General features: G+C 46.7%; 1 protein-coding gene across 1 annotated transcript in view; it reads right to left on the reverse strand.

Moving 5' to 3' along the window:
* The window catches only part of GPC1 (glypican 1), a gene marked incomplete at its 5' end in the record, with an annotated part of 28,128 nt that extends 14,180 nt beyond the window's left edge, over positions 1-13,948 (reverse strand). The window contains one exon of the mRNA XM_009705847.1: positions 13,557-13,948. Within this exon, the coding sequence (XP_009704149.1) occupies positions 13,557-13,948 (392 nt within the window). The remainder of the gene's footprint in view (positions 1-13,556) is intronic.
* Between the last annotated feature and the right edge of the window lie 13,995 nt (positions 13,949-27,943).

Genomic DNA, 27,943 nt, shown 5'->3' on the forward strand with positions numbered 1-27,943 from the left:
GCCTCCCCCGCCGGCATCCACGCCAGTGCCCGCAAAGCAGCCACCTCCTGCCCATGCAGCTCTTGCAGGCCGTCGCCACCTGCCTTGGGGCAGGGGGTGCAGGCAGAGCACCGGGTGACAATGGCCCCTGAGGCTCAGGCTCAGCTCCTGAGGGTTTGGGAGGAAAAAACTGCTTTGCACCCCAGCAAGAATCATTTCTGGATGTCAGAGAGAAGCTCCATGCGTACCACCAGCCTGTCACTCTTGCAAGGTGGCTTCACCTCCTGCAGGACAGCGGAGTGCCACACTGCCCTGGGCGAGGCGGCACCCCTCAGCCCTGCTCCCCTGCCCCAGAGCCTCTCTTCAGAATCACAGAATCGATTTGGTTGGAAGAGACCTCTGGGATCATCGAGTCCAACCTCTGCTCTAACACCTCCATGTCAACTAGACCACGGCACTAAGGGCCACGTCCAGTCTTTTCTTAAACACCTCCAGGGATGGTGACTCCACCACCTCCCTGGGCAGCCCATTCCAATGCCTAACGACCCTTTCTGGGAAGAAAGGCCTCCTCATTTCTAGCCTGAACTTCCCCTGGTGCAGTTTCAGACTATGCCCTCTTGTCCTGTCACTAGTTGCCTGGGAGAAGAGGCTGACCCCCACCTGGCTACAACCTCCTTTCAGGTCATTGTGGAGAGTGATCAGGTCTCCCCTCAGCCTCCTCTTCTCCAGACTAAATAACCCCAGCTCTTTTAGAAGACGAGCAGGTGACACATTCACCCCCAGGTGTTGCTCCACTGAACCTGGCAGGTGCCAAGTGTTCAACTTAATCTGTTGGCAGAAAGGATAAGTATTACTTTTTGCAGGTCGAAGAGGCCAGGCTCTACACCCTTTCCCCAAAGAACTACTCAAACCTCTCCTCTTGGCAGCAGCACTCCTTTTTCACAGGCAGGCTGTAGAGATGAACTGTGAAAAGAGAGATGAGAGGGCACGAAAGGAATTTTGGAGAGTATTTTCCGCATGTTTTGCTTGGCCATAGCTCAGGTCCTTGCTGTTCCACCCACCCTAGCCCGTGGACTTCTGCTCCACACAGGGTAGAGGAGAGTTGCGGTTTGGGGGTCCCAGAGCCCCTCCCAGCCCTGACCCTGCACCATCCCTTTGGGGGACTTGCAGTATGTTAACAAATGGAGCCCTTCAAACACCTCTTAGTCCTTGTGGATTAGTCTGCTGCAGTAAACTTCCAGGGTTTTTTCAGGTATGCTGTATCCACACAGGAATCTCAGCCTCTCCTGTATGGACACAGCAACACAAGCGGGAGAGCGCTGCAGCTCTCCTGCTCACTCACCTCTCGGGTGCTCCAGCTCCAGTAGTGGCCCTGGGGAGAAGAGTTCATCAGGCCGGAGCCGTGGGACCACATGCCCTCCATGCCGACTCAATTCCAGGTAACACCGCCACAGGGAGAGTGAATCAGTTTCTCCAGGCTGGTAAAGTTGAAACTGACCCCCACCTGCACATCAAGACTTTACTTCTTTGTTCTCCTTTCAGCCAGCAGCCTCTATAAAGCCCTGAAACGTTATGACCCAGGCCCCGGCCCAATAAGATCTGATGGAGAGCCCCTCTGCCTTTCCACTGCAGATTTGCAATAACTGACAGATCCATGAGCAACGTCCTCTGTTCATCACAGGTGGCCTAAAAGCAGGAGCACGCAAACTCCTGCAGATGAAGTGAAAGCTAACATCATCTCTTCATCTTTAAATGATCTGGCACAGCATGAAGACAGTACATGACAATAATTGATTTCTTTAAATACCATCAACCTGCCTCAGCCTGTAGCTTGTTCCCCTTTCAGGAGAACATGGTTCTCCTTTAACTTTAGTGGCACCTACAGTCCTTTCTTAGCTCAGTGACCTAGAAACTGCATTAAGATGTCAAGAGGAAATGCACAATACATTGGAGAAGCCATTTCCCAAGGATCTGTGGGAAAAAAAAAAAGATTACCGAGAGAGATGGCTTGGAGCCAGGGCACTCCTCATTCAGTTGTCAGAGGTATAAATAACTATGCCAAACAAAGCTAAGCCCAGCTTAAAAATACATTGTTCCTACATCATTGCTCAGTTAAAATCCACATACTGTGTTCTGATCCCAGTGACATCAGTGGGTACAGTCCCTCAAAGTGTAAGTCCAGTGATGAAGTGATAAGGAAAAAATATTATCTTCTAAGATATACCCAAAATAGGGTACAAATCGATATTGAGCAATAAAACACTTTAATTAAAACGACTTTATAGCTGGCGATACAGTAGTTGATATGAGAAGCAATGAGGTAATGCAATGGGAACAGGTGGCTGCCTCATAAAAAGCCCCACTCCGCCATAAGCGCTGACATTTCAAGGAGGTTGTCATCAGGTATTATCCCGTGACTGTTGCTTGTAGCAAGAGCCAAGCTCTGTGCTTTTCCGTGGCTACTTTCCAAAGCCCGATGTGCCCATGCTTTGTTGATGGAGCCACCCGACCAGATGTGAATTGCTGGAAGCAAGTGCTTTGCCAGAGCAAAAGATCTTTGCAGAGCCTCTTATATTATGTCTCGGACGGGGCTGGGGCTTGCTTGCAGGTTTGCACGGCTCATGGCACAGCTGCCCACCGCGACCGCTGAGCTGGGGCTCACCATGCGACTATTCGGCACCGGCGTTTGCACGGTAGCCAGCAGAGAACGGGCACGTGTAGAGGTAATACGACAGAAAATTGAGAACACATAATTCCCAGCATTCAGAGTGGCATTTGTTTCCCTCATTTTTCCTCCTCCTGAGCAATGTTTAAATCACTTACAGTAAAATTAATGACTTTTGCAAGCAATTTGCTGAGAGGATGGGCTGGGGGATTAGTCGCTAGCTGGGTTCCTTGCCACCCCCCAGCCAATTCAGAAAACATTCAGTGTGAAAGGCTTCTAACAACCCCCCCCCTCCTGCCATGTATTTTATTAATATGCTTTCCACGCAGAGAATCACAGAAACACAGGAGGCTCCGGGATAGCAGGCAGTCATCTACTCTGTCTCCCTGCATTGAGACACATTCGAGGAGAGAGCTAAGTTATCCTTCATATTACCTAAAACATAACTTCAGAACAATTATAAACCTTCTGAAGTGAAGACACAGGGATGCAAAACTACTTGTAGGAGGGGAAAGCCCTGAGCTCAAACAGGCGAGATAGCCCTGCACAGGCACTCGAGGGACCTGAAGCCACCTGAGTGCAGATGGTTCTTGGGATGGGTAGGACTTCTGTCTCTGTAGGACACACAGCAGCTGGGCAGCGCCCTGGTCAAAACGGACTAGATTTTTCCAGAACATAGGCAAAAGCCTTCTTATCCTTCTTTTGCGCCTTTAAAGAACAAACAAACCTGGGATTTGCCTGTTCAATCCAAGCTACCCATCTTTGCACAGATACGTGTGCTCACAGACAACAAAAGCATGTTTTATACAGCCATGGGACACTTCTCTCTCAGCCCCACCATTATCTGCTCTTTCTCCAAATAAAGCACCTACCTAGGTTATATGTTGATTTTTCAAACAACACCTGTTGATCTGTAGATCTCTTTTCAGTGTAAGGTTTGGTGCAAGTCACAAGGGATGCAAAAGCGGGGTGCAATTCCTCCTGGCCTGACCCCCGACCTCTCTGAATCTACAACAGTGGGAAGTTTTTTACCCTTCTGGACTAGGACCTCATTTGCCAGGTCTCACAGAAGAGCAGAGAGGCACAAAGAGGAGACGTGTTTTCTGCTGTTACCCTAACGCCTACTGCTTGGAAAATATTCAAGAGCCTCTGAAACACCCTGAGTAATATCAGGGCACAGAAAGGACCATGGAAGTGATGATAGGAGTCTTGCGTGTTACTGTGTTTTTACAAGCGCTTTGTCTCTTTTAGCTAAAAGCTGCTACACCCTCCTCACTCCAAAAAGCATTTATTTATCCAAGCCAATTATTTCCTGAAAAGGTGGCTGGAAAGACCAAAGCGTGGGATGCAGAGAGGAAGGCCCTGGGGAACCGTGACCAAAGAGGCACTAGTGCTGGGACAAGCTCTGTACCTCACGATCCTCCCTCCTCCTCCCAGCTTCCTAACCATCGAAGAAAGGTTGAGCTTTAGGAAGCCACAGGCATCTGGAAAATCGTTTTAACTGTGGCAGTACCAAGCTGCTAGCGCAGCAGCACAGTGTGCGGTCAGGCTATGCCGCTGGCTCTCGGGCTGAGCATGCCTGGCTCCGGCTGGCTGTGAGGTGGCAAGGCAGCTGGTGGCAAGGCTCCTCCTGCGCCCATCAGAAGGTGGTCAGCTCCTTTGGCACCCAGACCCTGCAGCCAAGCTGCAGATGCTGCTTTTGAAGTGCTGGCTTCAAACAAAGGAAAGAAAAGAAAAAAGAAAAAAAAAAGAAAACAAACCCAACCCCAAATCCTGTCTCCTTTTGAAGCCTGGCTTAAAAGCAAATGAGAACCTGCAGCCTAGCTGCAATGTGATGGGACTCCTCAGCCTTCAGGGGCCTTTAAGTACATCTGAAAGGCATTTAACACCAATAAAATAAGCTGAGCTCTTGCTGGTATTTTTCCTACCCCCCCATCTCCCCTTGCACATTTACCCCCAGGCTGCTGTGAGCCATCTGTGCCTTGCTTCCCTGGGGAAGCACGGTTAGGTAGAGGGGAGAGATTTGGGCCTGGGTGAAAAATACAGGCTGCTGGAAGGGTTGTCAACCCCCCTGGCTTGTCATGGGGATGCGGGCAGGTTGGCTGATGGAGAGAGAACACTGAGCTAGTCCCTAACGTTGTTGGTGGATGTGTCGTTCTGTGGGCTCTGTCCCCTCTAAAAATTTTGCCCAAAGGCATATGAGGGTGGCCCGCAGGGAGCTCTCTGCAGCGTGGCGTTAGTATTTGCCGAGCTGGACCATATCCCTGCCGCGTGGCTGCTCTCCCAGTCCCTTCCTGGCTCTACCCTCCTAGGAGCAGTGCATACCCAATGTGGGCACAGGGACCTGTAGCACCTGGCTGCGGTTTTGGCACGATGCGGGATGGCTGGGGTGAACACAAAATACCTCCAGACATGTCAGATATATGCCAAAATGTGCCTGCACTAAGTCTCAGGTATGTTTTCCCAGGTAGAAGGACTTACTGTCTGAATGGCCACTCTAACCTCCAGAAGCACCCAGCAACACCAGGCAGCTTTCTAGAGGCAGGTCCGTGTGCTGGGCAGCCAGAGGCAGAAAGCACCTACAGCTGGAGACCTCTACACGCTTAGGGGCTGAACACAACTACACAGGCGGCTGCAGCTGAGGCATTCATAGCACCCTCGCTTACCTTCTCATGCATGTTTTAAAGGCAGGTGATGGAAGTAAGGTAAGTTTTTCCTGCCAGCTGTGAAAAACCATTCTGGGGTAGCATTTAAGAGAAAACAGGGCAGCTCTTCAATTCACAGATCAGGCTGTGTGCGCTGGGAAATGCAGGTGGATGCTCATGGCCACTGCAATTACCCCAAATCCCGCAGTTGGAATTATACAGCTGGGATAAAGTTGTCAGTATGAAGAACAGCAGCTACAAAAAAAGGCCAAGCAGGGGAGCGGATCCTGCCAGGCCGGCCCTGAGGAGCGCTGCCGAGCTGCCCGCAGGACGATCAACAACCCAGGAACAGGCTCAGAAAGTGAGTCTTGCCCTCTCTTTTATAACAAGAACAGCACCGGGAGAACAGGTTTGTGTTTCACCAGGGAGCTGGCTGGCTCTGTGATCAGGGCTATCTGCAACGTGGCAATTTCACGTTGGGAAACATTTCATTTTTACAGTCTCCCCACAGAAGGACCCTCAAATACTATGACCAAAAAAAGCAGGGCTGTGCTGCTCTTTGCATGTCCACATGGGCACGCTGGAAATCAGGGTGATGGCTGCTCCGTGCACCAGGCCATCAGTGCCCAGCTTCCCCGGTGAAAGACACGGGAGCTGCAGGTGCTCCCAGCCCTCCGCCGTGCGGGGAGCAGACCCCGCTCTCTCCGCCACATGGTCAGCAGCTGCCTTGTGCATGTTTATGCCAGCCCTGATGTAATTAGCACCTTGACGTGTGTTAAATGAACCAAGCTTTCCAATCTTTCAGAATAAAACTCTAAAAAACCAGCTGTGGGGCTGACAGAAATATGATTCTTTCAAAGTCTAATGAATTGTATAATCACTTCAGTCACTATTTTGCATCTTCCTTCCACAAATGCATAGCCACGAGCGCTTGGAGCGCAGTGAGTTTTAAGCCTCAGCAAGCCTATCATTCAAGAGACATCAAGCATGTTTCCAAACCCCCGTCAGGGATCGGAAAGCAAGCGGGGCGCAGGTGCAGCACGCTGGGTGGTGGCTGTGCTGGGGTCCGGTGGCCGGCATAGGGCAGAGACAACCCCGCAGTTCGGTGACCCTCTTGCTTTCACATCGCTGTGTTCAGCTCAGTGCAGGGTGAGGGACACAGAGGATGGAGGCTGATGCCAAATCCATGCCCTTCGCGCTCCAGCAAACCAGAGCTGCTGTTAAGCCTGAGGCCAGACAGACTGCCTGAGTCCATCCTTGCCAGTCCAGCAGCCAAATGGCCACTTTGCAGACTCAGAAAAAAAACATTAAAAAAAATTAAGGCTAGGGTAATCCAGCCAAACTGGGGCAGCGAAACAGGGAGCAGAGTCAGCCCCGTCTCCCTCCGCAGCCAGTGGTGAGGGCATTTCCAGAGGGCAGTGAGGATGGCTCCAGAAGGCAGCACAGCCTGCGAGGGACACCAGACCCAAGGGCAAGACCCACAGCTAACTGGGAGGATCTGTGCCTTTGGATTCCTGTCTGGTGCCTAACTGCCTTCAGATATTAAAGCAAGGAAGATTCATGTGGATAGACAGGCTGCTGTCATGCTCCTTTCCCTCCGGAGGAGAATACTGCAAGCCACCACCTGCCTATTCAGCACACTCCCTGCTCTGTTCATCCGACGCAGTTATTTCCAGCTGGTACAATATTCAATCCTTTGAAAACTAGATTCAATTGACTTTTAACCGCCAGGTAAACATGGGAGACATATATCTGCTTGCCTGCATTATTTCTATTATATTCAGAACACCTATGGGTTTTAATCCCCGAAGGTTGTGATTTAAACATAATAACGGATAGAAATACTGGAAGGTAATATGTGAAATACGTAAGGATGCGTTCAAGACTGCACGCTCCTTATCCAGCTCAATTTGAATCTGTCCAAACAGATTCCATTGTTATTGGAAAACTCTCTCCCTAGCTTTACAGGCAGCAATGCTGGAAAAGAGCAGTGGGCTGTGAGGGGTGCGTGGGGGGCTGCAGGAGCTGCTGTACCAAGTGGTTTAAAGCAAGGAGGCAGCTGATGGTAGGCTGGTGATGCAGGGAGCACGGCCAGCTCGGGGAAAGGGATATAAAGCTTCTGGGTTTGCAGAGGAATTGGGCTGACTGGCACTTGGATCTAAAATGTTTTAAGCCATGCAATCCCGTGGACAAACTGCCCAGGGACAGCTCGTGAAGAAAACACGAGACACTTCAGCAGAGGCGACACTAACCTCAGCAAGGAAGGGTACGTCCCAGCCCACTGTGCCCATGGTGCCTGGCCATGGGGCAGGTCTTGGCAGCTGTGGCAGAGGCTGTGCGAGGGCAGGAGGGAGCGAGAGCAGGAGGTGCTGCAGGAACGAGTCCCTGAAGGTGCAAGAGCTTGTTTCAGCCTGTAGTCTGAAATGGGTGTTCACAGGCAGGAGTGTCTGAAGTACTACAGGCTTCTCAACTCCTGGGACTTCAGTCCTCTTCCTCTTGAGTACAGCCAGGCCTGCAAAGGGTGCTTGTGGCACTTCCTACCCTACGAATCGCTGCTGGGTTTGCAGCAGCACAAACTTTTAGCACAGGCACTGACCAGTTCATTTTCAGAAAGTACCATCGGTGGTTTGCAATGACAGTAGGGAAAAAATAAGAAAAAACCCAGCACGTTCCAGCAGTTTGCTGCTTGTACCTGGCTGTGGTGAGCTGCATCCCACCTCCACCCCTGCCAGTGACACCAGCACCCTTGGGACCTGCTGCTCCTTGCTACTTGTGTCCCACACGGAGATCCTGCAAGACTCCGTCTCACATTACCACCCTTCATTTTTTTAAAGGGGAGGCCAGACCTGAGGCTGAATTCCTGGATGAATGGTATCTTACCAAGCAGAGCTGTCTATAGGTACAGGTAGCTGCCATCTGAAGGTGTGAGGCTTATTAAATCCCATGCAAGCAAACAGATCGTCTCCCTGAAGGAAAATGCTACCTCCTTTGGTGGGATCAGGTCCCAGATGAGAGCTTCTCCTGCAGGGAGAGATAATTTACTGTGGCACCTTATGGCTTCTTCGGGCAAAGCTAATCTCTGCATAACGGCATCCTGACGTCAAGTCATCATCATAACACAAAAACACACACCTTTGCCATGCAAAAACTAAACAGCTCCAAAGCGAGAGGTGGGATAACACTCAGCGAAAAGGAAATAAATGTGGTGATACAAGGATATTGCCACTCGCCAGTGCCATGGAACAACATTCTCATAACACCTCATTTCACCCAGAGGGTGATCGAGCACTGGAATAGGCTCCCCGGGAGAGTAGTCACAGTGCCAAGCCTGACAGTATTCAAGAAGCATTTGGACAACGCCCTCAGACACATGGTGTGAATTTTGGGGTTGTCCTGCACAGAGACAGGAGTTGGACTCAATGATCCTTGTGGGTCCCTTCCAACTTGGGACATTCTTTCATTCTATGATTCTATGACCTATTTAGAAACACTAATATTGTCTTTTCAGGATCAAAAGGAGGCAAATTTAGATACATCCTTAATTTTATTACAGAAGTGAAATCCTTTAAATGAAATAAAATGTTATTTACAGTTGTATGTACTTGCTGCTGATGCTCTGAATAAAGATAAGCCACTGAAAGGATGGAGATGTGTCACCGAGCACATGGGACAGGAGTTCACTGCACTTAAGCTGTTTTAGCACAGTGGTTTCATAAGCGTGTGAAAGAGATTATATTCTTCACTTCATTTTATTCAGTCAGATCAATTTTATGCCTACTTCACCCAAAAAGCAACTGGAAGCTGAAACACATAAGTCAACTATGTCCTTCCAAGCCATGGAAAAAAGTTGGGTACAAGAAATAGCTACAACCTTAAAGGACATGAGGACCAGGAATGACAATACTGTCTTTGTTATATTATTGACTTGTTGGAAATGTAAAGCATTTTTAGATAAACATTATTCTCTATATGTGTCCAGCACATTCACTTAACTATTAGAAACATTTATAAAAATTCTATTTTGGGGCCTTTTTAATTGGAATTCAGTTCCCATCCAAATGCAGCTTGACCTACCATATGTTTAAAAATTACTCATATGGTATATAGGAAAGCTGCCATTTACCTTATACCAACAGAAAAGTTTAAAAAATAAGGCTGAAATGTATTGTGAGACACAGTATTGCTTAAATAGAAATGTTCTGATAGACGACCTTCATTGGTAAAATGAAACACAGGATTTAGTGAAAAAGCTTATAATTAGTAAAGAAAATCATCATCCTATTCTGCTTCAAACTCAACTGAGAATCAGCCTTAAGAACATCTACTGAGAAAAGGAAATACAAACAACTATTAAAATTGATTATTTAAGTACATGTTTCTTGCTTACGTAGTTGGTGTTTCTTCATATCAATCCCCACTACCATGGGGAAACTTAAAATTCAGGAGCAAGAAGCAATGAAGATCCAGCAAAGGAAAGACTGTCCTAATAACTCACTTTTTGACTGATGAGCAAAATTCATTTTAAAACACCTCCTTTCCCTGCCTTTGGAAACAAAACATTATTTCTTCGCTTTTTCTGTGCTCTCACCCATGATTCACAGGTTGTCAGGTCTCCGAGGGGAATTTGAGGACACTGGACATTTTTTGAGGTGCTCGGGGCAGATCTCTTCCCTGTCCATCGGTGCAGCATGAGCATGGCACCGAGATGCCGGAGGCCAGCAAGGACCCGTGCAGAGTCTCACTGCCCTTTTTGGGTGCCCTGGTGCAGACAGGATCACCTCTGCCACCTGTCCCCACAGCACTTTGTGCCACAGTCCTGACCTAAGACTCAGATGTCTGAGCAGTAGCGTAATGTGAGTAATAAATAACAAAACCAGCCAGGATATTCCTGTTTATCATGCTACATATCTCTGAGGATTTTTTCCTTTTGTTTTATAAGGGTTTATCTCTCAGCCCTTGCCATTGGTACCATCTCAGTTTTGCCTCCTCCCTGCCCCGCAGTATTTCAATTCACCTACACCACCTATTTCACAGGAGCACATTCTCGCTCTCGTTGCTGAACGCAGCAACTGCTCGCACCAAGTGTGGATCTCTGAGCAGCAGCTGGCAGGCAGCAAATCTCCCAGCACAAGGCTTTCACCTGTTCACACGAAGCTCGAAGTTGCAGCAAATGCTATTTTTGGGCAGCTGCCAATCTCACAACCAAAGAAAAGGATCCTAAACAAAACGGGGATATTTCTTCTCTCTTGTCCTGGCACGCAGCACAAGGTGTGCACCCCTGGGGGAGGGAGCCCCTTCCCTGTGTGCCCTTCACTACAGATTTTGTGGCTGCTGCTGTTTTGGTATCTGCTACTTCATGCAGACGATGAAAAACACACTTGGCATTGTGCAACTTAAACAAAAACCCGCAATTTGTGCAGAAAGAACAGCTACAGAAACGCACAACCTGAATGAGAACAGAGAGATGCTGCCCCACCGCCCCACCCATACGCGGCACGTCGGTAACCCCTAACGCTGTACCAGGGCAGGGTGCGAACCTGCACATCCATGCCCAGCCCTGCTGCTCTGCCCGGGCCGTGAAGACCCGACACCAGCCACGCATGTGCCCCGGGTGTCCCCCCCGCAGCCAGCACACGGATGGCAGTGCTTCTGCGGCTGTCAGCGTGGGGCTAGGTTGATGGCAGGAACCGTAGCATTAAAAGCTTTAGATCTTGGTGCCAGAGCCTGCAGTCTTGTCAGGGTGACTTTGCCTTAAAAGCTAGGATGGCAGTAGAAATGAAAAATGGTTTTGCCATTTTCTCCCCGGCTGCCCTCAAACTATTTATCCCCAGCAGCGTGCCTGCTCCCAGCACACCACTCCCGTTCCTAACCCTGCGTGCCCACCAGCCACCGGCCAAGGGCTGCCCGAAGCGATGGCTTCCTAGGAGATTGGGCAGCTGGAGGCTGGGGAAGAAACAGTCCTTGGGCACAGCAGAGAGGTAGCAGGGATTAAAGAAATCTCATGAAATCCCTGCCTGTAGCTCAGTCAGGGAAGGCTCTTCCCTATTTTAAGAGCCAGAAAATCTGGCAAACAGCACCAGTCTTTAGAATGCCCAGTAAAGGAGATTCTGCACAAGGACATGAAACAGTGAGAGGATACAGGTGACAAACACTGAACTGGAAGTGTCTCAGAAGCTGAAACCAGGAGGGTTTTAATAGAAATCAGTAGCTTTTCTCGGATTTGCAAACAAATAAAACCAAAGTAATCTAATTTTTCAGAAGCCCAAAGCTAGGTAATTTATTCCTAAGTGTCCATGTAAACAGGCTTTCTCAGACTTCCTGACCAAAACACTCACCGCTGCTCTGTAAGAAATTTCAAAGACTCATTTTTAAAGACCGCTGCTACCACTTGACAGGAAAGTCGACTCTCAGTCTCTGCTCTTAACAAAAGTCTTATACACTTTCTCCTAAGATTGTAAGTGTAAAGCAACATGAAAAATGACTAAAACCAAAGCGCCAGTTGCGGATCGAGTTCAGCACTTCACATCCATTTGGCCCTAATGTAAATCCACATCTGGTAAGGGAAAGTGGGTAAACCAGTTCTTTTATTTTAGATGCAGCTGAGGGCTACCAAGGCATCCATAAAATGGATTTCCCACCTCAGCATTCTCACCCCTCTTGCCTAAAGTACTAAACCCACTCCTGAAGACAGGGGAAATGGGCCAGTTTTGGCCTTCATTACAAAATCAGCTCTCAGGGAGGCTTTGCTGAGGCTTCCCAACTCAGTTCATGCAGATTGTGCTACAACAGCAACATGTCGGGTTAACTACAACCCCAGGGAGGGCTCTTGTGAGAGAGAGGAATGGTTGGGACCCTCCTGGAAGACCCTTCATCCTGGAGGAATAGGTTGGGGGGAGGCAGAGGGAAGAAGAAGATCTGTGACTCATCGTGTACCCTACATCCCATTTGCCAAGCGATGCCAAGAAAAGGGGAAGAATTCAGAAAGGGTGGACTGAAAATAAAATCCCATGTGTCAAAAGCCTGCATGAAGGTGGGTGAAAAATATGCTGCGTGTCGGTATCGCAGGTCCTTCCCTTCTGCTGATACCATGACTGCAGTTGCCCTGCCAGCCTGCTTTACCCACCAAACTTGGCTACAGGCAGAATCACGCATATCGAGCTGGAAATCTCTGCCATTCAGAGGATTTATAAAAAATATTTTACTTTGGTCCCCCTGAAATTACATCATTCCCCTCTTTTATCTGTCTTAAGTGTCAGAAGAGTGTGATGTTAATAAGATGTACAAAGACTTTTGGGTAGCTGAACACTTTTACAGTCCCACATTGATAAATTAAAGCATTTGTCACTGTTACCACATTAATGTTTCTTCATGAGATCAAAGTCTGGATTTGCTGCATCAAATAGTACTGTCCTCTGCTATGCATTACCACGCCTTACCTTCTGAGGAAATTAATTGTGATTCCGTATTTTTACATTCACAGTTTAATCACACCCCGATTCTCACACCTGCTGATTGCCATCTCCACATGCAGTACGCAAGTCATTTTTTTAGTATGGATTTTCTCCTTGCTACCTGTGTGAAAAGTCTGAATATCTTGTTTCAGGACAATCACCACCTTCTGGCTCTGACAGGCTGCTTCTGCAGTAAAGAATACAGACAATTTCCTTCCTCCTGAAGCCCTGGATTCAGTCATGTTAATTTACATTTATATAGCACCTTTCATCCCTGAAGATCCTAATGCACATTACAAACTCATGCTCTCTGTACACAGAAGCTGTACAAATATACACGGCTACATAAACAGACACGGCAATCCCATCACCGACCGCTGAAACGCATCTCTCTGTGTGTATTCCCAACACACTCATGGCAAGTCAGCTCTGCCCACCCTACATCATATCGCCATCAAGGAGGAAAATAAGGCAGCGTGATTTAGAGGCATGCCGTCTCCCTGTCGGGGAAGCGTGAGGAATCTAGGCAAACAACAGAATGGCTTTACAGCCTGGGTGACTGACATCTCCTTGGCACTCTGCTGCACTCTACTGCACCTTGCTGCTTCTGCGCTATCAGCGCCTGTAGAAGTCCAGGCTTGCTGCTCCCTTCCACTGATGGGTGACCCTCAAGCAGTTTGTTTTATAAAACTGAAAAATACCTGCTTGCTTTGTATTGAAAACCTAAGGGGAAATATGCTCCCCTCTCCCCTACAGCAGTAGTTGACTGGCTCCTGCCAAGCTGAGGATGGAGGAGAAGGAAGAACCCCAACGTACCTGAGACACTTTTTTGACCACGTCGCTGCCCACAAGAAAGCCCTGTGCATAGGAGCGTGCCGCGATGAAGGCTCGGGTTGCCTTCACCTTCAGGTCCCTGGGAACTTCCCCGAAGGGCTTGTGCTGCTCTGCATGTTTCACCATGCAGTCCAGGTACTCATCTGTGATATGGTACTGGGGATTCATCAGTTTGAAGAGCCGCTCCAGCAAGTGTGTCCAGAACTCATTGAGGGCCTCTTCCAAGTTGATGTTGGAGCCCCGGTAATAGCGGCGTAGCTCACTGTACAAGTCCTTGAAGACCTTCATGTTTTGAGTGTACAATTCTCCGTACACGCTTGGAAAAGCATCATAAAGGGCCTTTTCCGACTTGTTCAACAAATCCTGGAAATAACCTGAAGACAGAAGAAAAAGGAGATGGTGATGCATCAGTTGGACAAGCAGGACTCCAATGGGCTGTGCTGTTTAGGCGCACAGTCGAATGCCCCGAGAAAAGAGAAGGGCCCTAACAGAGCTTTTCCTCCAACCAACCTGACCCATACTCTCAGTCTTGAGCTTTAGCTGAGAAGATTGGAGGAGGAACTCCTCAATGCCAGAGCATCATGGTTTGAGCCTCTCCGCCCCTTCTGGCAACCTCACCTAGAACCAAAATTGAGGCTCTTCTCTGAGCATGTAAGGTGCCATAGTGCTACTCATAGATTTTCTTTACAGAATGCACCAACTGGCATTGCTTACATATACCATAACTTCCCACAACTGTCAGCCCATGCCTTACGAGACATTCGATCCCGAATCAAGAACCAGCTGCTTCTGGCACAGAAGTTGACACTTGTTAAATGTCACTAGAAAACGTTGTAAACACACAAGGATGCCCGGATGCTGCTCAGGCAATGGAGGTCTATCCTGTAATGACTGCTGCTAGAGTCAGGCTAGTGTATCAGTATTAGCATCCACACCAGAATCAAGTAAGATAAAGATTTCATCTAGAAGATAACCTGAAGTCTTCCATTTCACCATGTGAAAGGTTAGAATTCCTCCAGCGTTGCCTGCTCTTACCATTACACAAAAGTGAGGGCTCTTCTGGAGAAGACCGCAACTTCTTCAATTTTAAAACAGAACTCCCCCCTAACCCACATTTCTTTTTTTCTTGGAAGACTGCCATTCCTGGCTAAGGCACTGATAATCTGGGGAAGCCAGCAGGACTCCAGTACAACACACATGTCCGAAGCACAAAGCACAGAGGTCTACGATGAGGTCCCTGCAGGAATGAGCTCTTCTTTGGGGCAGCACATTTATCTGAAGAGGACATGGCTTTACTCTGACTAGCTGTCATCACCACTGACCCAAAACCACCATGATTCACTGCACAACTTGAAGTTGCCTTTGGAGAGATCACTGCAACTTGTTTGAACCACCTTTCTTCCCTGCCTCACTGTTTATTTTCCGACATGTGATTTCCGAAGCCCTGGTGATGGAGCAGGGCTTCCACCAGCGAGGGTGCCAACCCCTCACAGATGCCCCATCAGCCCCAGTCATCACAGCCAGCCTGGCTCTGAGGTGTAGCCCCTAAAGCGTGTGCCCGAGTCCTAAGCGCTGCGACAGAAACGGGCACGTCTTATCATGTATTTAAAGACAGGGTTGTACTCAAGTGTTTTTGAACTGAGGCCAAAATTATCATGTTCGAGGTTCTCATCCCATTTGCTTATTTGGATTTGCATCCTGCTTTTGCTTAGGTATAAACAACTAAATGGTTTTACACCCTAGGTTCAGTTGTGATAGAAGTGATGGAAATGCGACTCTCTTGCTACATACAGCAGGGTGAAAATGACAGATTCAGTTCCTCCCTTACCAGGATCTTTAGGTATTTCCATCCTCTCGACTGCCAGCTGCCTTCAGGTTCTCCGAGACTGCACAGTGGGGAAGTCGTAGCAGGAACAGCCTGATTCAATTTATTGATTTACACAAGCAACTTTAATCATCATTTAAGTCAGTGATAGGAAAACTGATTTAAATATTCATTTTAATTTCAATTACATTTGTACTTTTTAGGGCCTTTTTGAAGCAAACCTGATTATACTATTCTTTAAATCTAAATTACTATTTTTTTTTTTGGTGATGTATGATAAGCTTTAGTAGCAGGGCAACCGTTATTCAATTAAAATCAAACAGCATGTATTTAGCTATATAAATTAACCTCACTGTGCTAGGCATATAAGAAAAGAAAGAAAAGCTTCTGAAAAATGCATATTGCAGGTACAAAGCTTTATTAAACAAAGTATTTTTTGAGGGAAAAGCACTGACTGCCGTTAAAGACCTCTAAGATTTTACAACCAGTAAAGGCCATTTCCATAGGTCTTGTTTATATTCACAGACTGGAAGGGCCATACAAACTTTCCTACATTAATAAACTATTGTTGGTTTCTCAGATTTGAATGAAGCTAAAACTCAACAAGTGGGTTGAGCAAGTGAAGACATGCTCTGCATCTGCACCACAAGCTGCTAATACTGAGAATTCTTGTAGTATTTTAACAAAGCGATACTCAGCATTAATTGCCTGGCTTCCTCCAGCCACAATCATGTACTGCTTAATAGTTTAAAATTTGATTCAAGTGCTTTTAAAAGATTGTGAGGAAACTAGGTGTTAGCAGAAGTTTGGTTTAATCACGTATGCATAAAATAAAAATATGTTATCTAAAACACTGAATAAAAACTGTGGTTTTCAAGTGTACTTTTGGAAGAAATCTTATTCAACCTGACCTGGTTGGCAGTTTATATCTCCAAACATTTGTACTGGGATCTCTCCATCTCTCAAATGACTGATCTGCACATGTTTCTCCACCTTCCCTATTAAAACCAATTTCTTCCTACAGACGCCAGTATAAGCGTGCTGCCAGCGGGTTGTCAGGGCATCTAGACCACCTATAAAATTACCTTGTAATGGCGGGTTCCTAATACGAAAAAAGTCAAAAGCTGATTCTATCAACAAGTACTTTGCTAAAGGACCTCAGTTTAATAAGAAGAGATGCCTGCAGTACGTGCTGTCCTAACACAGCTTATGAAAGCCTCTCCAGGGGAATTCCAAGGCAAAGGGCGATTCGACCCCTGCCCTCTCCCCAGGTCCCAACTCCTACTCTCCTGCCCCAGCTGCCAGAGAGGAGCTGTCTCCCATGGCAGGACAAGCTTTCTGCAAAGCCTGGGGCCTCTCATCCCAGCCCAAGGGACTCCTCTGGGTCTGTATCTCCCCAACTCGAATGGTTCAGCCATCGCTAGTCCCAAAGACAGAGGCACGTGGCAATTTTTTCTTGTGATAAAATTAATGCTATGAACTGCAGGGTGCGAACACAGGTGAGAGCTTTCCTTTTACCAAAAGGCCCCATCTACACTGAATAATTGTACAATATGTAATTAAAATTTGTCAAGTGTTACTGGCACATACATAGCACCCACCCTGATAACCCTGATTCATCGGCCTCTACACAGACTGCTCTGCTTCTGCCAAGCGCTCGAGTATCCCCTCTTACAGCCATGGCTCTGTCCCCAGCATAGCAGCAGTGTGCACCCACTTCTAGGAAATTTTGGCTACTCCACCAACAGGTGAGAGGCTGCACGAGGATGATTTACTATTTAGGAGCTCCTCATCCAGCATTTCTCTCCTGGCCCAGCATCGCACGTGAGCCTGGGCGATCAAAGTTGGACAAGCCCAGGGCTCCCAGCCCACCCTCTCTGGCTCTGCTGTGAGCTGACTCAGGGCTCATCCTGCCGCAGCATCACCGTCCCTTGTTGTGTGGTCGCCTTCCCCTGCAGCATCTCCTGAAGGGGCTCGCTCCTGGACTCACAAGCCAAGCAGATAACTGCCAGGCAGACGATTTGTCTTGACAGGACACTTTTTTGGGTCTGACTAATCTGAGGTGGCTTCATTTTTCTGTTGCCACAGCCTTCCTACCTGTACAATGAACAGAAATGGCATTCACCTACAACAGACACAAAATACAAAGTTTATCTGATGCTGATGAAACACCTAAAAGCCGCTCCGTATCTTAATGCATCACTCCAAGCGCTGTTGGTTACCCATTCACAATTTAATTAAACTGAGCTCAAACTCTCTTTCTTGTATAATCAGTGTTCTTTTCTCTGTGACAAGCAACACTAACTGAATAAATTGCCCAGCAATCCCGGTACGACATGCACCTTGGCACTCACCATCAGGAGGAAGAAAACACCAACAAACGCAGCCTGATTTGTCAATTCAAACTAAAATGACTTTCTTTGTACTGCTACAGGAGAAACAAGATGTATATCTTCCTGTCAAAAAATTGGAAACTGCTTTCGAAAAGGTCTAAGCTAATTAAGAGTTGATGAACTGTTACTTCTCACCTAAGCGAGAGAACACCAATTACAGTCAACGCGTTTGTGGCTGGTTCTCAGAAAGTTCTTCTAGATTTCACACACTGAGAAAAAAATATATCTACTTTATCTAGGGAAAATTAATTAGCAATTAAGTCTAAATGTGTTTGTGATGAATGGCTGACCTGGCAGGGAATTTAAATGCCTGTTTTGCAGCATTAGAAGGCACTAAGAAGTGGTGGTTGTCAAGAGGGATGCACAGAAGCTTGTGCTAACTGCCCTGGTCCTCAGCATGATCTCAGCCTGCACCGCTTGTACGCTTAGCACAGGTATCTCTGATTAACACTGCATCTTCTCCTTACACTCCTCACCTACTAATACCCAATCTTTTAACATATTTAGACACGTGTCATAGATTAAGGCTATGCAGAGCCTCGGGATACAACAACTTGCTGAATGACAGTTCAGGCATCTGTCGTTCTTGATTTCAGGTAGAAGCAATTATTTATTCTAGGGGAAGCACCCCATTATCTGTAGCCATGGTGGTTGGGGGACCCTTAAGTAACCTGGGTGGTTGGAAACTTCTAATAACACAGCTGTCCTACTATTCCTATAAGAAGTTAAAAATAACTATCCAGTGGGTCCATTTGGATTTCTTAACTCTCGCTTGGACCACCACTACCCTGGCTCCCAAAGGCCGATTAGAGTGACTAGCTCAGGCAGGGCATTAGCACATGGAGGCAGCTCCATCCAGGTCACATCCCCAAGGCCCCTGAGCTCTGCTGGCACTACGTTCTCCAGGCCAGCAGCAACAGGCTCAATCTATGTCTGCATTCATGCACCATAGCACGTGGCTTCACTAGCATTGGGAACTGCAGGGATGGAGGGAAAGGGCTCATGAGAAGGCAGCGCTGGATCTCTAAAGCCCTTCTGGCTCCAGGAGTCACTGCTGCAGCCCCATCCCTGGGAGCAGGTACACAAACGGTTCAGGTGGCTCTGCAGAGGGCCAGCTTCCCTCTGAAATGATGCATTTGTTTCCACTCTGAGTCACAAGAAAGCAGTTATGTACTTTCTGGACCCATGCTGAAAAGCCACGGATGTTCTTAGCTTCTGCCAGTCTTGGAAGTATTACAAGGGAGGTGTACTAGCCAGAGATACCTTCCTGCAAGTCACCTGCTAAATCCATGACTGGGTTTCCCCTCTTTCAGAAACTTTTCTCAAAGGGCCGTTGAACAGATGAGTCCTTCCTCACCGCTGCCGGCTAAGGGCTTTGCAACACTGCAAAGCCCAGCGGGTGATTTTCTAACACCAGTAATTCAGACAAATAAAATTCAATTTTCCCTGGGCCAATTGAAGGCGCAGCTCCTCAGTCAAGGCTGTTCCTACATGAAACATCACCTTTCACACTCTTGCTGCAAAAGTATTCAAAGGAAAATAAATGAAATGGGAGTCTGTTTTTTTATTATTATTATTGCCTCTCACTTCCAGGCTCAGAAACAAGATAACTGGCTTTGCTCAAATGAAATTTGCCTTTTGGCAGAGGCCAGGTCTGAAAAACTTCTGTCTCAAATACAAAAATGCCAGAAAGTTATGAGCAAAGAAATGAAAGGTTTTTACAACTGAGACAATTCTGCGACCTTGGCCACTGTTTCTCTTGCTGTTACAGCGACAAAAACTTACTTCTCAGAGAATTAAGTTTTCAAGCAGAATCTATAACCTTTGCATTCAAGAGATATTGTAGATCTCCATCCACTCCCCCTGCTTCACAGCTTCCCAGTGTTCACAGCTCATATTTTCACAGTTTCCACATTTTCACAACTCTGGATTCAAATTGGGAAGCTGTGAACAGCAAGGAAGGGACTGGCAGTCTTTCTCTGAAGATGGAAAGTTTTGAGCTCCCCCTTCCCCACTGCCCCGCAGCACCAAGTACTTTATCCAAGCTCTTTGATACCATTTGATGACTCAACATCTGGAACACACTGGGGTTTCTTCAACTAATATAATGATGGAATGGGAACGGATGTAGGGGGGAATGAAGAGGTCACTGAAGGAAGAACATGCAAATGCTCTCTGGGCATGCAGCAGAGCAGGCTTTCTTAAAAACCCATCAAATTTTAGAGGCACGTTAGAAAAAAATATGAGAATTGGAGAAAGGTGACTGAATTACTTTCGATCTGAATATTATTAAAGCCTTAAGCAGAAAACTGCAGTACAAAAAGGTCTAAGCACAGAGCAGTACCAGATCAGAGGAGATGAGGGAGACAGATGATGCCATTAATTCCAAAATCATATTGTAAGAAGAAATCTGTTCCTAAAGGCAAGTTTAGCATTGGATGACTGGATTTGGTGAAGACTCTGGGCAACCACCTCTACCTACATCTGGAAGTCAGTCGTAAGAGAAGAAAAGCGTCAGGGTGCAGGGCTCCAGGAGGAAGGTAGCCCTTGGCAGGCGATACCTCCAACCCTTCACTTTCCCTTGGAGCAGCAGAAGCAGCACCCAGAGCTCTGCCCTGCCTTCACCTTCCAGCTCCCAGCTCTCCCCTACTTCTTCCTTTCTTAATAGAAGAGCAGACTGCTCCACCCCAGGACAGCAAAATTCAATTTTGCTTATGCTTCCAAAAAGCCTTGAGTAGTCCCCTGCAGGAACTCCTAATGACTTACGTGGCAACCACGTAGTGCAGCAGTGCTCCACAGCTACAGCAGTATTGTTCTCGTGCAAATGTTGCAAAAGATTTTCAGCAATGGGGAAAGATGAAAACTCTCCTGCTGGTTGAACAGTTTTGCATGGCTAGCTAGGTTTGTGGTCCGAGGGCCTTGCAGTGCAGCCATAAACTGCCAGGACAGCCGGAGGCGGGGGCAAAAATGTGAGGAGGAAGAAGTATCAAATACTGTATCATAATTTCTCAAGTCTGAGCAAGCACATGAGCCCGTGGCGGAATTCACGCAGGGCCAGAGCCATGGAGCACCTCTGCAGCTCTGGAGGGAGGCTGAGTGAAATATGTTCACCATTAACACTGCTATTGTGTTTCAAGAGGACTGGAGAGGACTGGACTAAGAACAGCAGAGAAAAATAAGCTAAACCTGTGGTGTCCTGAACACCAGTATAAGCAGGGAAAGAAATAGCATGGGGACATCTGCTAGAGCAGAGCTCCCTCTCGGTGCCAGCCCTGTCAGTCTGAGGCACGGTATTTTCTTGGGCTGAGTTCCCATTTAATACACTGCTGCACATCCCAATACCAATTTGCTTCTCCAGTTGGTTTTAATGCTGCCCTTGCAGTCAAACTACTATTAGAAGAGAATAATTCAGCAACAGATTTAAGCCATTAAAATCCAGATCAAATGCATTCATGTCTATTTTATTCACTTCAGCAAGTACAATGATATTTTATTTATAAAATTGTTATTACTCATTACTAATTTAAGTACTACCCATGCCTGTGCTGAAGAGCTGCTATCAATGCAGTAGCAGTGATATGCTCTGGTTTGTACATTAGCTGGGTGCTGCCAAAGGAAATAACCATGGCGAGACCAAGTGGCTTAGGCTCCATGTGCAAATAGCTCTGCACGTAGCAATCCTGATGGCATTTTCCTAGGGGGTTACTTCTCTCCTCAGAGTTTCACGCTCCTGGGAAACAGCTGCCCTTGTGTAGCTGTTTCCTCAGTCCCAATCCACCCTGGAGAACGCAGTCCCTCCCTGCTGTATTCTGGACCGCTCTCATCTACAACATCCCTCCCACACTACAAGCTGCCCTTGTTTGGTGGCTGCAACCTAAGAGGCATCATGACAAACCAAGACTCAGGCTGCAAAAAAGCCTAAACAAGTGGACATAAAATTAGCTTCTACCTGGAAGCCAAAGGATGAACAATGTGAACAAATATGCCATGATGCAAGAATCAGGATGCTTTTAGGTAATACAACTTCCAAGCTTTCAGGATTCTCTCCAGAGAGTCACTTCATCGATTTCTCCTCTGCACACTGCATCCTGGGTGTGTGTGCTGCGAGCAGTGTAGGAACACAGGACTGAAGAGATGCTGTGGGGCCGTGAGACAAGTGCCAGCTCTGCCATGCAATCATCCATTTTGTATTCACCTAAACCTGCTTAGTACTCAGCACAAGAGAAGTTAGAGATTTTGCCCTCCCTCCTACAGGAAGGCTGGTCCAGAACACCTCCTCAGATGGATGGACTCCTTTTCTTAATTTCTGGTCTGAGTTCATTCTTTACCCACTTGGCCTTTGCCAATGTGGTCCTATAGTTTCTATAGTTATTTTTGTTTCCTGGTGTTCACCCTCTGAGACATTTATACACTAAGTCCCATATTTTCTCAGCATCCATGCCGCCTTGCTACACAAGCGAAGGTACTTTCCCCTCTCCACACCTGACAGACTCTCCAGTCCTCTTGACTGTTCCACTAACTCTTTCCTCCACCTCTTCTGGTTGGCATTAACTTTTCTTAACTGTGGGTGGTCATAACTACAAAGAACATCTCCTTTTCTTCACTGGAAATTACACTGTGAATACTGCAAGGACTGCACTTACCTTTTTTAGGAATGCATCACATTAGCATTTCACAGACTTTCTGCCACCAGCTGGTACATCCCCAACTCTGCCCTTTGCATTTCCAACCAATTAGTCCCCAGCGGTATGCCTCACTCTGCAATATTGAATTTCACCCTGTTTCTATTATTTTGGTTGTCACAGTTATCCACTATCCTCTTCAATAGTGACAACTCTTCCCAGCACTGTGTCATCAATTAATCTCATGAACGCATTTCTTACCATTTGTGCCGGTCTTTAATGGGGCTGTTAACTAGGCTGGGATCTAGGCCTGTCTTTGAGAGCCACAACCGGGACCTCCCTCCAGCCCAGGAGCTCTTCTTTCAACACACTGTATTGCTGCCTCCCCCTTAGCTAGTTCACCTGGTAATTCCTTTACTAATTTCCATCTTTTTCAGCTTAATTAACTACTCAAGGCACAGATGCAAATGTCTCTGAAGTCTCCTGAGAGGAGATAAGTTGATCGAACAGACACACCATGAGCAACACTGAAAGCAGGTAGCTATATAGGTGCTGACCTAATCTCTACAATAGCTGGCTTTGGGTAAGAGCAAAAGACTGCCTACCTTAAACTGGTTTTAGACTGGGATATACAGCAGACAGCTTGTTTCTTTTGTTAGGGAAAAAGAAGTGCTTTTGGAAAAAACAAAATTTTTTTCCTGCAAAAGAAAGTTGCTGTTGCATGAAAACTCATTTTGGAACACGGCTCTGCTCGTGAGAGGCCCTGGGAAGAAGCACCTCCAGTCACTCCAAAGAAAGTGCACTTTTTCTGCCAGGCCTTGGATAACATTTTCATACTTTATAATACAAGCATTATGCCCATTTGACACTGTTTTGAATGGCAGAGAGAGGTAATTATTTGCACCTATTTTTTCTTCTGCATACTCTCCCTCCTCTGTTTCTACAAGTTTCCAAGATAGTTTCCTTTTGTTTAAGGCAAGCAGGACTGGATCCAGCTATCAAAACCAGGGAGCGGAGGATATTCCCTGGCAGGAAGAGTTCCCCACAGGGAAGAGGTGACCCTCACTTGAGGAACAGTGGGAAGCTGGATATTCTGGTTGTCCTGCTGGTGAGCACCATGTAACTACCGAGGGCTCAAAGAAAGCCACCCAAAGTGACAACAAGAATCCTGGGTGTCATGAGCACAGCCACTGAGACCCTCCCCAGCCTAGCAGCAGCCCTCTGCAAAACACAGGTAGTGAAGAAATCACTTTAGGCTTTGATGATCCTGATGCACTCTGTTACCTTCCTAATGTCCCTTGGAAACAGATCTATGCAAACCTTAAGACACCTCTGAATTCAAGTTCATACAACAAATTTTCAAAGACAAGAGTCACTTGGGGCTGGGGGCAAAGATGACTAAAACAGCCTGTATGACCCGCAGGACATGTAAGCAAAGCCTGGGCATATGCCGCAGCGTTAACAGGAGTCAGCATCCCCACACTGGAGCGCCCGGACCGCTGCGGTATTCCCTTCTGCCTGGCAGAAAAATAGCAAGGAGGGAGCAGGAGGCAAGTGGCATGCACCTGCTCGGAAACTGATTCCAGGCGTCACACAACACCCTCGCAGACCCCACGATATTAAATGCCACGAAATGTAACGCAGCTGACATCCAAGCCATTTGCCTGGTAGCTCCTCTATTGTTTAGGCTTGAAATTTCCATGTTAGGGAGCTTGCTGCAGCGTAACACGTGGGGTAGGAGGAGGGGTGCCCGGGGCGAGGGCGGCCCGGTGGCCGCTCTGGGCTGCATATGTGGAAGTGGACACGTGCTGTGTGTGCGGCTGTGCTCCAAAGGTTGAAATGATTGAGCAGGAGTCAGCTATTAAGGTGTGCGAAGGTTTGTGTGTGCAACAACAAGGTCAAACGGTCTCCAGTGGTGCATGCAGGCAGATGGCCCCTTGCACATGCATGGCTGGAAATACTCAGAAGTTGTACGCGAGTGTGGCTCTGTATCTGCGTATGAGACTGAGAGACAAGCTGCACGTAGGCTAGATTTTTCACATGGTTTTCTCAAATTCGGGCCTCCATCAAATTTCAAACCTGTTCCCTGTACATCTCTCAAAACCTCTTTTTGATTGAAGCCTATAATCCAACACGGTGCAACAAGCCAGAAACACGTGTCTTTCCTGGATATTCTGAGTATTTATGTATGAGACCATACTGCATCATAGCAAAGCAATACAGTCTGGACTTACAGGCAAGTGTGCAACCCTAGAGGCAAGGCAATACTGCGTACTTAGGAAAGGCACTAACAACAGGACAAGAGATGATCTTACCCCTCAACATCATCCACTAAAAGGTTTCCACGCCAAGCCTTGATGTTTAATAGTAAGTGCCGGTCACCAGCTTCTGTGGACTTGTCAGACCCTTCTTGAGCTTAGGTACACTACTGGGCTCTTGCAATGAGCCCTACATTTAGTTATATTTTCTAGGGAAAAGTACTTCCCTCCACTGGTTTTAAATCTCTACAGTACAACAGCCATAAACCTTCTAGTGCAAGAAATACAGTATACTCACTCCTTATTTGCCACCTCTATCATACCTCCATGTCTTCGCTAAGCTGAAGAGTCTTATCTATAAAAACGAAATGTGTTCTTTCATTTCTTTGCCATCACCCTTCTCCTCCTCAGCACAGGCTCCTTTTGCCAGTGTATCAAGCTGAGAAAACTCTTGTGGTCCGAAGCCTTACGTTCCACGCTGAGGAGCCCTGTGCTCCAGCCTGCCCCGTGGACAGCAAAGAGCTGTGCTGCAAGGTCCTGTTGCGAGGAAACCTGCCGTAGGCTGAAAGCCCTTGCAGATGGGATTTGGTCTGTTTGCATTCAGGGTGGGATAAGCAAATACAAGAGATGTGAATCTTGAGATTATTTTCCCCGTGTGTGTTCCTGGGATCTGAGCTGGCAAGGGATTTTAATCACGGCTCCTTCTAAATATATCTGTGCTACAACTGCAGACTTGTAGCAAATGATGAACTGCCAACTACTGCCCCAGTAGGTTCTTATCAAACAGATTTCACCACAACCTCTCTGCGAGATACGGACTGGGAAGGCACGTGGATGGGATTCATCAAACAGGAGTCAAGTCTGATCTGGCAGCTTAGTCTTCACTTAAGGAAGAAAAGGCACCTCCCTCTCTGGCATGAGCTCTTCTTTAGAGCCACTCACCTCTCTCTACGGACTGTAGTAGGAGCTGGGATAACTAAGCTAGAGTAGGCTGAACTTCTGGATAAATGAAATTTTGTGAGATGAATTCCACTATCATTTTTTTCCTCTAAGAAAGCCTCCATTTAAAGGCAAACCAACAAGCATCATAGCTATCACTGACAGGAACACGAAAGGTGGCAAAACTAATTGCTACTACTGCCTGTTCCTTTCCAGGTTTGCTCAGTAAGACCTGAAGGGCTCGATTTCTCTAACAGTAAAATAAACTCAGAAGTATCTTACAATATTGAGGGTTGCTGGCAGTTTTAAAAGTGCGATATATACCCTGGATAAATGCACAGGACGTACCTATACAGCAGAGGTATTTTTCACTCCAGAAGAACAGTGCTCCTTTCCTCCAGCTGAAATAAACAGCTGGTTACACAGAAACGTGCTCTCCCAAGCTGCAGATAAAGGGGAGAGTGCCAAGGTAACCTCCCGATGCCCCGGCTGCATGCCCATGTACCGGGCTGGTGACAAACTGCAGAGACGTGGCATGAATGAGAGAAGCAATGGATCCGCTCAGGAGATGCCTGTGCAGGTTGTCACGTTTCCAGCAACACCGTCCTGATCAGCCTCGCTGAGGTTGAGTTTGACGTTCTGCCCCTTTCAGCAAGTGCCAGACGGCTGCCACTTCACACGTTAACCTGCCAGAGCACAACATCTCAGCCTCCTTCCCTCACCTCGAATACATACTGCTGAAGGTCGAAAATAATTAAGCCTTTATAGATTTCAACACACGTCTTCTAACTTCTTCCTTACTTATAAAATATACCGTTATCATGAACCAATGTGTCATTAAGTCAAGCTCTTTGCAGTAATATTTTGAGAAAAACATCAGCGAATTATTCTTTCTTTAGAATTTAACGCATTTCACAGTCTCTGAAAAAAAAAAAAACAGAGGAAAAAACCCATGGTTTGTGCCTCCCCTTGACACTTTCCACGTTCAAAGAGGGACTTGTGCACTCAAGCATCCTTACTGCACAGTTTTCAAGATCAAAACTCCCTGTTTAAGTTTTCAAAAGCTGTAGGCTTCATACTGTGGCAATGGGACAGAACAGTGGCTTTTTATCTTTTTCATTAGTGTTGCCCTGCGCTCAAAATGGCCTCTAGACAAACTATTTATTGTTGGGTTAATTAGATCATTTGAATCTATGCTTGCCACTGCATTTGTGCAGTATAGAGTATCTAAGACACATGGTCCTTGGATATCTAAGCGTCTTGAGTATCTGACACGTGGGCTTTCCCAAAGGAACAATGAGGATAGAAATTACCGGCTTTGGGGATAATATTCGAGACAGGCCAAGTTCCCATGTTATTATTGCAAGAGTTTATCGAAGTCTGTATAAAGCTCTTAATCTCTAGTTTTCTCTCTTTCGATGACACCAGTAAAGAACTTGTTTGTTTGTACAAATAATTTGCTTTATGACATTCCCACCCATGGAACCCGTATGAAAAAAAGAAATAGGAAAAGATGAGAGAAGACAGCTACTGTTAACAGGCAACCTGAAGTACGCAATGTGTATGTGTGTCTGAATAATAGGCAAATTAATATCAATTGCTATTTTAATATACTTGAAATAGAGATATATTATCTACAGCTACCCTACAATAATATTAAGACATTACAACACACTTTCAGAAATTAGGAAAAGTCAGAAGGGGAGGGTGGGTAACACAGCACTCCCTCAGCCTTTCAATGCATGGGGATTATACTAGTTATAACCACACAGTTCTTTTTTCCCCAGAGAACAGAGAAGTGTGCCCTCTTCCCAAATTTTAGGTGCCTGCTTCAAAAGAAGTAAATTCTATCAATTGTTAAGGAAAAGGAATTCATGTTTCCTGGCAGATATTACAATAATAAATCCAGTAGCAAATTTCATTCCCCTCCCATCTGCTGGCACCTGTTTTTGTTAAACACCACTAACTTTTCAACTTGTCCAATGTTAAAAACTTAGATATAGCTTGATTTTCAAACACAAATTCACTTATAAAGCAGTCCTAAAGACAGCTTACTGAACTTTTTTTTTTTTTTTTAAAGGTTGCTAAGAATATACTGGCCTATAGCCATGCTGGGATAAAACCACTGGATTCTCTGTCTGAGCTTGGGAGCCTTGCTTGGCTGGAGCCCACCTGTGACCCCCAGGCAGCACTGGCTCTAGCCAAGGAGATGTGGTTGATCATTCAGTGAATGTCAGATCACAGAAACCCAAACAAGTAGAAAGACTTTACTCAGCCCTGTTGTTTCTTCTAAATGGATGGATGAGAACATGGCACCAGACCAGGAGGTGCA

The sequence above is a fragment of the Cariama cristata genome, unplaced genomic scaffold, assembly GCF_000690535.1.
Source record: "Cariama cristata isolate BGI_N322 unplaced genomic scaffold, ASM69053v1 scaffold25778, whole genome shotgun sequence".
NCBI classification, from domain to species: Eukaryota; Metazoa; Chordata; class Aves; order Cariamiformes; family Cariamidae; genus Cariama; species Cariama cristata.